General features: G+C 46.3%; 1 protein-coding gene across 5 annotated transcripts in view; it reads left to right on the top strand.

Annotated features, from left to right (window-relative positions):
- Positions 1-12,766, top strand: part of LOC130211454 (receptor-type tyrosine-protein phosphatase delta-like) — a 255,394-nt gene that overhangs the window by 158,744 nt on the left and 83,884 nt on the right. For all 5 annotated transcript variants that reach the window (XM_056442153.1, XM_056442151.1, XM_056442152.1 and 2 more), the window contains one exon: positions 6,267-6,425. In XM_056442153.1, the coding sequence (XP_056298128.1) occupies positions 6,332-6,425 (94 nt within the window). In that variant the 5' untranslated portion in view covers positions 6,267-6,331. The remainder of the gene's footprint in view (positions 1-6,266; positions 6,426-12,766) is intronic.

Genomic DNA, 12,766 nt, shown 5'->3' with positions numbered 1-12,766 from the left:
AGCGTGAGAAAAGCTGGCAGCGAGGCGCACTCCATTGCTTACCTCCATCTGCCTCCACCTCTCTCCTGCTCTCTTCCCGACACCGCGCTCTCCTCTCCCCTTCCACATTACTTTCCCCCGAAACCCTCCTCTCCCTTCTCTCCCTCTCTGCCTCGTTGCCCCCCATATCCATTATATTTCCACCCCTCTGCTCCGCCCTCCCCCCACTCCCCCTTCTTTCTCTCTGGTTTATAATATGTAACATGATTTAGCCCACCCCTGTTCATGCGGCATAAATTTAATCCCAGCCATTTCAGGTTGGCTGCTGCTGCTGCGTCTACCATTTTTTTCTCATCACCCCCCCCTCCCCCCCCATCCTGCCACACTCACTGCTCCCGAAACAATAGACTCCTAAAGATTCAGCCTGTTTGCATGATAACACGTTTTTTGTGTTTCCTCCCTGTGCTAAATGCTGATGCGCAAGGTCAAGCACGACCCCGAGTGGCACATGCCGTACGATAGGAGCCGCCCACACTGTGACAAGCAAACACGGCACAGGAGAAAGCCTGACCAACGAGCAGGCACTCGTTGGATAGTTAACAAAGCTCACACACATGCCGAATGGCTGATTGCACTGGGTGCTTGTTTCATCCGCTGCACATTGAAAAGGCATTAGTGGCGTCCTTTAGAGTTCAACAGGTGGCGAGTTTTACTGGGTCATCAAGGTCAAAAGACGTGATCCGAGCATGGAGGTCAAGATGAAATACGCTGCTTTGCTTCCCCCCCCGCTCAGTGTCCTTAAAGCTCACCCAATAGCTATATGACCGTGTGTGTGTGTGTGTGTGTGTGTGTGTGTGTGTGTGAGTGTGTTTGTTTCCGACTGCCTGTGTGTGCACTGTGTGTTTGTAGTCTTTCAGGGAGCGGCACAACAGGGTGCTGGGATAATCAGTCACTAGACTGCAGGTCAGGGTCTTGCACTGTTGGGACCATCCATCTGAACCAAACAGCTGCTGGCGAACGTGGTGGGAGGAAAAGGGACGAGAGAAAAATATCAGAGAGAGAACAAGTGGCGAGGTAGACTAGGTAGAAAGAAAATTCAAGGAGAGGCTTTTTAAAACAGGTGGGAGTAGGGAGAGGAGGAGGAGGAAGAGGAGTATTTGTGAACTGATGCTGCGTGGTGATTATTACTTTCAATTTTTTTCCCATAAAGTGTCCACTCATGGTCAGTTTGAATTATTTCGCAGAGACACAAAATGCTCTTTGCACCAAAACAGGGGAACCTTATTCAAATTGAAACCGTGAACTATGTTTCCAGTACGAGCTTGTTTTCCCAGCAGTTTGTATCCTATGAAGATGTGCAGCATCTCCCGGAGTTATTTTGCCACCGACACACAACTGGGACGACCCTGTGACGGCTCCGTTGACCGACAGCCGCAGCAGGTGCTTCTAAGCCAATTATTAGACAGACAAATGTCATCAGATGCAATTAGCTTCCTGCTGTGTGTTTCATGTTGGGCGATCATCACAAGAAAACTTGATACAACCAGTTACCTCATTGGCAGGGCTTGCAGGCAGAACTGTAAACGCTGACTTTCGCAAACACAAAGTCAGGCGGCACCACCCGAAGGCTAGTTTATGACCGTGGGAGGCTTGTCAGTGGAGGCGAGGAGGGAGGGGGGAGTAAATAAATAAGTATAGCAAATAAACTCCTCTCATGTGCGCTTGTCTGGGTCTTTCATGTGGAGACTACACTTGAGGGCATAGCTTAGCTTAGCTTGAGGGATGTTATTACACATGCCGGCTGATCGGGAGCGATGTGTGAGAAACGGCCTTGTCACTCGGTCTTAAATCACATCATCGCGGGCAGAGAGAAGAAAGTAGCGACAGATGAAAAATAAATGGGTAAAAACACACAGAAGAAGAAAGGTTAGACGTTATACCATGACATTAAAGAAAGAACTAGTAAAAAAATAAATAAAAGATGGCTGCGGTTAGCATGTGAAACACATTGTGACTTAACCCAAACAATGTGGGGATTGGCAAAGGCGGTGGGTGGTTGTCGATGTATGACGGAGCCTTTGAGTAGCTTATTTCACAAACGTCTTTAAAAGTCCTCGGGGCACTGTGAGTGGGTGCCCGTCACAGGAAGCCATGTTTTTAAAATCTGTAGAACGATTGGAAGTGCTGGTGCACAGCAACCTGTAACCTTTCGCTTTGACCTTGAGGCCTTAATTCATGCAACGCTCCATCCTCACGTAGTTTAATCGTATCCCCACCCCGACCCACGCCCTGTTCCTGGGCCATCGAGGAACAGACAATTACAAGGGTCATTAATAGCTTTTTGACATCGACAACAGAGGGAGATGTGTGTGGAACCATTTTAGTTTACATAATTGTCATATTTAATGCATTTAAATTTGTATAATGTCATTCCTAAACTAAAGTAAAACGCTGGGAACATCAGGCAGCCGGTCTACATGAACAATGAAGTATGAATACTATCAAAATGACGTCTTAATCTGCGATAATGTTTCAATTATAATTTAGTACTCAGCGTATTGGCTATGATGTACTATGTTGTTTTTTGTGTTCGACAACACACACACAAACACAAACAGTACAATTCATCAGAATTAAATATGTTAAACAACCCTTTACTAACAAGCCATGCTTCAGTCCCCAAATGTCTACTGTTGCGCCTTCATCGGGGGTGTTTTGAAGAGGAGTTAAATTAAATATCCTGCCAGCTGGAAAAGGATGACGGTGGAATGTGCAGTCGCGACTCTCCTCCACCTCTCTGCTACTTAACTTTAACTTGACCCCAACTTTCTGAAGCAGGGTCTATCTCCGTCAGCATCGGGCCAAAGTCAAAAAAGAGGGATCCCAGAGATTATTCCAGTGCTTACACAGTAGCCTACCCTGTGTGCCCACTAGCGTGGTCCTCTGTACCATTGCAGTGTGGGGGGTAATTACTGCATTCTTTAACTCTGCTGGTCCAGAGGGAAATAGAAAGCCTTGCCTCATAAAAAGACACTAATTCTTATTTGCTGTGCCTGGCTGGGCATGATACTCTGCAACTTTTTATAACACAATGCAGCACGGATCACATCCTGTGTAGTTTCGCTGTGCTTTGTCCTTGCATGTGTTGGGCTAATTACAGAGGGATTGGCCCTAATAGATTCGGGGGCATTTTTGTGGCTGCGTTGGCCTATTGGGATAACACAGTGTGAATCCACGACTTCCTTGAAGTTCAATTCAGTTTGTGCATGAGCCTGAAATTAAAAACAAGCCGTTTAAACATCCCCCGGAGGTTATTAGTCGACTCGCACGAAGGATGGGCATATTGTGGTACAACTGTTGTGCTAAAACCCACATTGAATATGTTAGAAAGTAGCATGCTCGTGTCAGTTCGTGCTCCCCACTGGTTCGTACAAAATATAACACCATGTGCGAGAACATGGAAAGAAAACATTGCCTTGAAGCTCATTACAAATCGGCCTGCATTCGTTCCTCTAACACGTTTATTGCGGTATGGCTGAAATGAGAGAAATGTTAATCTGAATCTTCTTTTCTTTGTTATCATCCTCAATAATATCGCTCGACTAAATAGGGCAGAATACCAAACGCACGCGCTGAAAATGAGAATACAGACCAGCCATTATTGAGCTCATAAACATCCCACCCTCCTTCTTTCTGATAAGGATCATGTGGAAGGAGAAAGAGGAGACAGCTCAACAGCCCCTTTCTTTTTCGTGGACCCCCCCTCTCCTCCCCCCTTTTTCTAATTAACATTGTGCATGTTGTCAGGCTTTGTTTAATAATGCATGATTGCTATCAGCAGCAACATCCTTTGAATGAAGCACCACTGAATGGGAACACAATAATACCAGCAGAGCCTCAGGAAGAAAGACAAGATATTTTTTTTCCCCCCTCTCTTCCTATTGTAACACATGTTCAATGGGAAGCATCAATGCCACCAAATGTATGAAAGTGAAGGTGCACAGCGCGACCCGAAATAGCCATGTTGATGGCAAATTGGGCAAAGGTGGGGCCATCTGTGAGGGAGTCCTCTTACACCGATGAATGAGAATGTAAAGGTGCATTTGTACTCTCATGCGCGCTCATACATGTAATCAAACATGCATTAGCATAAGCTTTCATACACACACAAAAAGAAACGCGGCTAAATCCACTGCCAGATAACGACGCACAATGCATTTGGCAAACTGCTGCTCCTCTGCCAGCTCTGGCGGGTGGCTTGTCTACCGTCAGCACATTAGGAAGGAAATCCGGAGTGCAATTTCCTCATACAAATGAACACCACGAGTCAAAAACAAATCTAATTTGGTATCAATCAAGGCTTTCTTGTACTTTGTATTTACCCACATCGCAAAGCCTTTTGGTTGTCTCACTGATGGTTACACAACATACAGATGGTTTTGCTCTATCTGTGTGTGTGTGTGCATGCTGGGCGTGATGAGAAAAAGGCAGTGCTGCTGAGTACTGTTTCCTGTGTGCCGCCTAATGTCATGTCATTATGAAAAATGTACACATCAATTAACTCAAATGCTATCACGACAACTCCACCTGCACAACGTACGTTAACACTGCAGCTTTAAACCCCTCACGCCCAGTCTGATCAAATTAAAACGCTACTCGCGTAAAAGTTCGGTCCAAACGTATGCACACGTATACGCATTTGAGTTGTGTGGCGGCGTGAGCGGGGGGTGGGGGGGGGGATGGAGATTGCCTCAAATTGATTCCCATCACCACACATCCCCTGTTCCCACGCTCGCTGCTAGGCCCGCGGTGCCCGGAGACAGGTAGTCCTGTCTATCTCCCCCCCCGACACAAATCGAGTGTGACAGGTGCGCTATCTTCCCGTCTTTTCTGCCATTTACAGCCCACAGAAATGGAAGCGGGAGAGAGAGCTAGTGGCGAGAAAGAGGATGATTGGTAACAGGGAAATGAGGTACTTTGTCATCATTGCGCCTGGTGATTGGGCTTAGAGGGGTCTTGTTTCTTTTTTCTTCTTTTCTTTTTCGTGGGCGGCGGTCAAATCTGCAGATAAACAGTTCAATCAAATATTATTCCGAGCGAAAAAAAGCATTCACGCGCACAGTTGCTGTGACGTTTACCGAAGCCGGAGACTCCCCACGGAAAAAAAACTTCAAAAGATCCGAGCGCGTTTCTGTGTTTTGATCTCATGGGAGATAAAGTATCTGAAATGTCACGGTACTGGGTCGCCACAGCTGAAACAACAGCATTCTGCAGAACAATGCGGGCCGAGCGGATACGCTAACCGGCTGTAGGCTACAGTGTGGCTTCAAAAGCTCACACACTTGGATTAGCTGCGGGGCGCATTACAAGCCGAAGACCAACACAAGAGCATCCATCACGAAGGATCAAGCTTTGAGTTTAAGCAAATGGATGACAGGGATAGAGCCGGTCTGCGGCTAATACTAGCTCACTGTATCACATCGATTTTCACAGCCGACGTCAATAAAGAGCTGAGACATGAATGGCAACACTTAGCCACTCCGTCTTCTCGATTGTGTTTGTTCGAGCGGCGCCGAATGTAGAATATACACAATGTGCCGGGAAGTCTGTGTTTGTGTGTGCTAAAGCTAAGCTACTCCATCACTTTGCATCGGCATGTCGAGCTATTAAACTTTCTCCTATGGATTACATGTGGCGTCAGAAGCGTGGTTATCAGCTTCGGATGAACGGGTTTATTGAATGTGTTTGTCATACTGTACTGTAACTAAGCATATTGTATTGTTCTTTAATGAAAGGTAGCCTATATGCAAGAAAGTCCCAGCAGTCCCACAGTGGTCGAATATAGTAAACTCCTAATTGAAGAACTATGAAACCGCTTTCAGCATTCATGTATATATATTCTGTATTTTGAAACACTATATCCACACTCATCTTAGCAGGACTTAAAATGTACTCTTATTACACAACATATTTAATTGCCGCTTGTGATTAGCCCACCCTTTCATAGATGTGTGGTTTCTCCTGCACTCTCCCACGGCGTGCACACACACTGTGAAGTGACTATTCCATTTAGAGAACTGTCAGAACATACCCTGTGAGCACGTCAGCCTCTTCCTATCCTCTGTCAGCTCCAGCCGAGGCTGTGTGGGGGCATGTCAGAAATGTGCAGGGATAGATAAAACCCGTTGAGCCAAACAGCTTTGTTTCATTCAGTCCCTCTCTCTCTCTTCCTCCCTCCTTTTTTTTCTCTCCCTCTCCCTCTCCCCATCCCTCCTTGCCTTGCATAGGCTGTGAATACCCTGCATCTGAGAAATCAGACCAGTGAGCCAGCGCCACCGAGGCTGCCAAAAGCATGCTGGTACCAAGCTGTCCCACCATGCACAGAGCCAGACCCACGCTGCTGCTGCTGGTCCTGGGTCTGCTTCTCCACCTCGCCGACGCTCAAAGTAAGTGGACCGTTGGCTTTCACGTGGGTCTCAAGTGTTGTGTCCCGCTGGGTGGTGGGCCAGGGTGGGATTGGTTCTTTTCTTCCCGTTCTTCTCATCGAACATCATCGAGCATAAATACTTCATGTAACACACATGCAACTTCAATAAATACTTAATGAACGCACGAAGCACACCCGCCGCGCCGTACTGCGGTGAGACTGGTGGGACACCGGGGAGATATTACCACTGCCACTACCAGATTGCTTTTTCAGTGCTCGTGCACATGCATTGTGGCACTTCGCTGACTACCAACCCGCAAACTGTGAAATGAGACAACCCAGTTGGTTTAGTTGTGTGTGCTGATGAGATCACTAATCATATGATGCAATAAGCCCTTCAGATGTGTCACTGGGGGAGGAGTCATGATACCAGAATATCAGTAGCAAATATACCAATGACAGTGAAATTAAATCATTCTCCAAAAAATAAATAAATCCCATGCACTTCAACATACACTGCTTGCTTTACTGTTTTTCACAAACATATTATTGATAATTATTATGATGTACGTATACGTCAAAAACAGTAAAAATATGTTCTGAATTTGAGCATAGACTTGGTCCCGAAGTATCAGTTCCCGGGAGATCTCTCTTGGCTTTCTTGCTTTTTCACATGCAGGCGTATTAAAAAGAATCCTCCCTCACACACACACACACACACACACACACACACACACACACCTGGAAACAATGATCCATCTCTTCATCCCATCAGACAATCAAAATGTGTTCAAGTTCCTATTCTCCAACGACATTTTTACCGTCGCAAAAACCATCATGTGAACCAGAAATGCTCGGGCCTCAGCCAAAAATCTCATCTTGAGAAGTCATTGAAATTGAGTTACTCGACATCAGACACCTGCCCATTGATGCGTGACAACAGTTTTCAGACCTCATTGAGCTCTGGTCCTGCACCTCAGCCCCTCCCCACCCCTCTTCCACCCACTTTTTCTTTTTTTTCACACTAAGATCCATGAATCATTAGCTTCTGGAGTCACAGAGGGATGAATAAAAGTTTTAGTGCCCCCTTTGCGCCGACTGAAATCCCCTCAGTTCAGCTGAATATCTCTGACTGAAGGAATCACTCACCCAAGGTCATATACAACAGAGCCACGCAAAGGGAAATTGATGTGAGAGATTCACAAGTTTGCGCTTGAGAAATCTTCCCTGCAATCTGTGCAAATGTGTTTTATTTTTCTTCTCTGCCTCCCGCCACATATGTCTCGCAGCAGGGAAGAGGCAAGCGGAGAGATGTTGTCGCCGTTTATCCCCCGTTTTATGTGCAGCTCGCCAGATTTATTGACACAATTTAATTACGAGACCTTCCCAAAACGGCATTAACAGTCGATAAACGTTACCATTGAGGAGGCTCTTTAGTAGTTATCTTTTCAGAAAATCCCATCTTGCACAGTCTATTGTGAATTTACATAACGCCGTTTGATGGGCAAAGAAACACGACTGCCGGAGAACCTTCCGTCAGACAACTGCCTCGACGAAACTTTCGCTCTCGCGTGTCCAGACATTCCACAGTCACATTTGAGCACACATGTAACAGAGACCCGCACAAGTGGAGTCAGCAGCCCCCAAATCATGACGCCTCTGCACTCAAAAAAAGCTCCTTCCCTTGGCTGTCTGGCTGTGAGCAGCTGCTGCTACCTCATACCCTACTTAGACAGCTGTGCTGGGTCATCATTCCAAAGCCAAAACAAACGTATCATGCGGTAGCCACAGTGGCTGTCTGTTGACAACTGAGGGAGGTGGCGGGGGAGGGGGGTGGAAGGTCACCGGGGTGAGGTGTGGCGTCCTATCTGCAACCGAGGTAAGAGAGCGAGTGTCTGTTCCGACAGCCGGGACCACATTGGCCCTGGAACTTTCTGTTCCTGCACGGCCAGATCTCCCACGTGCACATGTGTTTGTTCCTGCCCTTCCCGACTCTATTGTTTTCCCTCCTAATCCCTCTCTTGCCAATTTTCTCCCCCCCGCCTCTGTCTGGTAGCCCCTTCCAGCTCCTTAATTTCCTCTACTGTGCCGCTGCACATGCATACCCAGACGCACTCTGGGGCACTCTCCAACCTGTGGTGTTCGCGGAGGACAAAAAGACCTCCACTCAGTTTAGTCTGCTCCAGACGGACCCAGAGAAAAGACCAAAAAAAGTCAGGCTGCATTTAAAGGGAAAGCTGCCCTCTGTTGGTGCTCTGGATCCATTTGGGGGTTTTTTCGAGCTAGCCTCCGGCTGTGGACATGGTGGAGGATATGAGACAAGCGAGAGCAGAAATAGGCTGAGTCGGCCTGCTCAACAGATGGCGCGATCCTCGGAGCCCGTCCTGCTCGCCACCCCACACAGCGGACACTGCGGCCCCCCTCGCAAACGAAAAACTCCAATCGGGCCTAGAAAAAACACACAGTACTATTAATGGAAGCTCGACTAAGGGTTTTCTCTGCGCAAATGTTTTCAGTTGAGACCAGGATGTATAGCTGGGAAGAACAGGATGGATATGAAACATGATCTCTTTAGCTATGTTGTTTTCTTTTTGTTGTCTTTGGCCTTCTCCCTCCCTCTCGTTTTCTCCTTCCCCCCTCGCTCTTCAAATGGGGACCAATTAATTTGTGTGGCAAATTGGGCTTGGCAATAGCTTGAATGAAGGGCATAATTGTCCTGGGTGAGCCAAGGGGACGGATCGCGGGAGACGGATCGCAGGGAGGCAACAAACAATCCCTCTGTGTCCTTCGCTCACCGATAATGCAGAAAGGAAGCGTCTGAGGATGAGAAGAGAGTTTAACGTCTCCACCTGGACGGGGATGAGTCAGGCTATAACTTTGATGCGGGCATCTGTACTAAACAACTTGGCCGTTAAATAACTGGATAGAGTGTGTTATGAGTCGGACACTGAAATGAGGAAAGAAAAAAGGCCTCGTGTTAAATGTTAGTGTCGTAATGTGAGTAGAAAGTTTCCCCCAAGGTACCATCTTGTGATTGAGCTGCAGAATGCAATACATCGACCAAGACGGATTGCTACTGCTTTCCCCTCAATAAATGAATTAATCTAAAATAAAAATGCTGTTTTATGGATATATTACTTGATAAGATGCATCTGAAGCAAACATCGGTCCCCCGTGCACTCGCCACCCCACGCCGTGCTGGACCATGTCAAACCCTGTGCGTAATACCGTTTTAATTGATTCCCCTCCTCGACATCGGAAGGCATGGTGAGTCTCAGCAAGCCGGCATGCTTCTCTTTAACATGTCGAATGAGTATCCAGCCTCGGTAAACATTAAGATGTTAACCCCCGAAACGCTGCGAGCTCGCACGCGCTCGCTACATCCGCAGGCATCGAAATGTATGCGAGAATCCTTTTTAAAGCAATCAAAGGAGAAACACTGCAACTTGTCTATTGACGCGGCACTTCTTCTGAGCCGTTGCAGCGGGAGAAAAGTCAGACATGGCAGGGCGGGAGGGGAGGGGGGGGCGGACGACATAGTCACATTTAAACATGATGTTGGCCGCATACAAATGTGTATAGTATAATCAGAGGAGAGAAGTTTCCCTCTTCCTGTCACACGTGGGATTGGAGTCTCATGCTGTTTTTGTGACAGCAGTCAGTTTTCCATATGTTCGCCATAAAGGCGACAGTTACACATTTATGATCGAGGAGCATCGACTCCTCTGTGAGGAGCACTTTGTTTAACAGTACGACGGTAACAATCCAACAGCAGCTGCCCGAGTTCAAGTCAGTTTGAGTATTTTGTGGTCGGAATGCAGATTATCATAACGATGTCTTAATGTGGTGTTTGTATATCAGGGAGATGCATGTCGGGATGGGTAAGAATAGCTAAGCATGTATACACACACACACACACACACACACACACACATTAAACTAGAAAGGCAGTAGTCCCAAATGACATGCATGTGCACACAAACACATGCACGCACCCCTAAACAGGATCACCTTGTAGCAAGTCCGAAGGCTAATGATACTCTATTCCCCAGATGACATCAGGCTGTAATATGTATGCTTTATGCATGCCCGGCCTAATATGAATTATTGTAAAATAGTGTTGTATTTGCATATGAGCTTCCGGGCTGTACTGAAATTAGCATTTTTACAACAGCTCAAATTAAATCCCTCTTCTTAATTTGTCTGCATGCTAATTTGATTTAAATTGAGTCTATTCCATTCTCCTTTACTCTCATACCCACACAGCAATAACATACCAAACACACGCACACACACACACACACTGATTCAAACACATACACACATATGAATGCACAGTATGCACTCATAAGAGCTGCAGCCTACATTGACCCCCCTCCCCCTTGCACAAATTGAATTAGGCACACAAATACACACATGCACACACACACGCACACACATTCACACACACATACACACATCCTGCGTGTTTGTGTACACACAGAGCAGCAAGAGCCGAAGTGAACTCGTGGCGTTTTGATCCAACTTTAAATCACTGTAATTCCCCCAGTCGACCACCTCGTTCATCATTCTGCCGGACACCGCTCAAGTGGAAATCTCATTGTCGGCTCCACTCGTTCATTTCAGAACCGGCGTCGTCCGGCACGTCGACGAGAAGAGAGCTCTCGCGCATCATGTTCAGACTTCAAATAGAAGCCGTCGACACACCTTCGCTTCGATTGCCGCCGCTTAATTGCCAAATAGTTGTTGGCTGCAGACCTTGTGACACGACTGGGAATATGAGATAAAACTGGTATCAGCGCCATGCAAGATGGGTCTTGCTCGCAGGTTGAACTGAATGTGGGAAGGAGTCATTATCATTTTCTTGGGCTGAAAATGCCTGCACCAAGTCCTTGTCAACAATGTATGCAATTACGTTTAAAGATTGTATCAGGCCCATTATTAACTCCATGAATGCCAATGCATTTTTTTTGGCAACTACACCCAAGTGTATTATTTAAGGCCATTAGCCTCATCTATGGATCACAATCAATTTTCCTCCCACTTAGACCACAGATTCACACAAAAGCCAAGCAATTTTCACCACACTCAGGACCCTCCCACTCTTGAGAAAAGCATGTAATCACATACAATGCGAAGATGTTGTACATGCCCCCAACGCAGGTAATTAAAGGCTGGCCCCCCCAGCCACGCTATATCTAAGTGCACTTATGTCTGCAAGACACATTGACTTGAAAATAGTGGGGCAATTTAACCATGCCGTAGCATTCATGCCTCAGAGTGGGGATATTGACCGAACAAAAGCACCATAATCCAAATTGCAAATCAATTTGAGTGACAAGCAACAAACTACGAGAATCCCTTTTCTCTGAATCTATATACTATAATACCTTGACATGAATACTTTGAAGTGGTATGGCCTTCAGTCAACTGAGCTGTCCCCTTCGAGCTTTTAAGGTGCCAAAGAAAACCATCGAGGACCACGTTAACGCAGTGCACGAGACTCAGTCTCGATACTTACACGGAATATTTCTCTCACACAAAGGGTACCTTGTAGCATGGCTTTGAAGCCGGGATCAGCCAGTGAGTGGAAGACAATGCCAGCTGTTTTGCATCTGCTGGGCTTACACTTGGCATGATCCGGGCCTTGCTGGCATATGAACTAAATCTGATCACCCTTCATACGCCATGCCAGCGAACTGTATAACAATGCAGGTGTTTCGTGACATTGCCCCGGTGACAGTGGAATTAATAGATTGATGCTGTCGCTGCGGTAATGGGATTACTGGACCAGTCAAGTCTGAAATACATCAGTGTTGCCTGCACAAATAATGTTTTACCGCAGTGTGCAGTCTGAACAATGAAGAGCTGCTCAGAGTACAGATCACCTACGCCTCCAGTATTCTAAGAATTCATACTACGATATAGACCTGGAGGCTCAAAGATGATGACGCAAAGTTCAGATTTAACTATTTAAAATACAAATACAACTCAAAATGGTGCAGTGTATAATATACGGATAAGGTCCATTATGATTAAGATCAAAATACGCTGTCACTGGTGGATATTGTGGGACGGCCTTATTTGCATTCTGATAGCATTAATGGTAGATCATTCATTTGCCGACCCTGGGTGGACTCATTTAGCACTTTCTTCATATTCCAGAATAAATGGTCATTTAATGCAGGTTTGGCTAAAGCATGACCTCGCCTGCTGCTTATTTATTTGATTTGTAATGCTGACCAACGATTACAAATTCAACGATAATTCACACTGTGTGGTATTCACTACGATAGGAATCAAAGAGCCGGTCTGTATTTTGCATAACATAAGCAAAACAGATCAACTTGAAACTATGGG

This window comes from Pseudoliparis swirei, chromosome 21, assembly GCF_029220125.1.
Source record: "Pseudoliparis swirei isolate HS2019 ecotype Mariana Trench chromosome 21, NWPU_hadal_v1, whole genome shotgun sequence".
In the NCBI taxonomy this organism is placed as follows: domain Eukaryota; kingdom Metazoa; phylum Chordata; class Actinopteri; order Perciformes; family Liparidae; genus Pseudoliparis; species Pseudoliparis swirei.
This window is presented reverse-complemented; position numbering and strand designations above follow the sequence as displayed.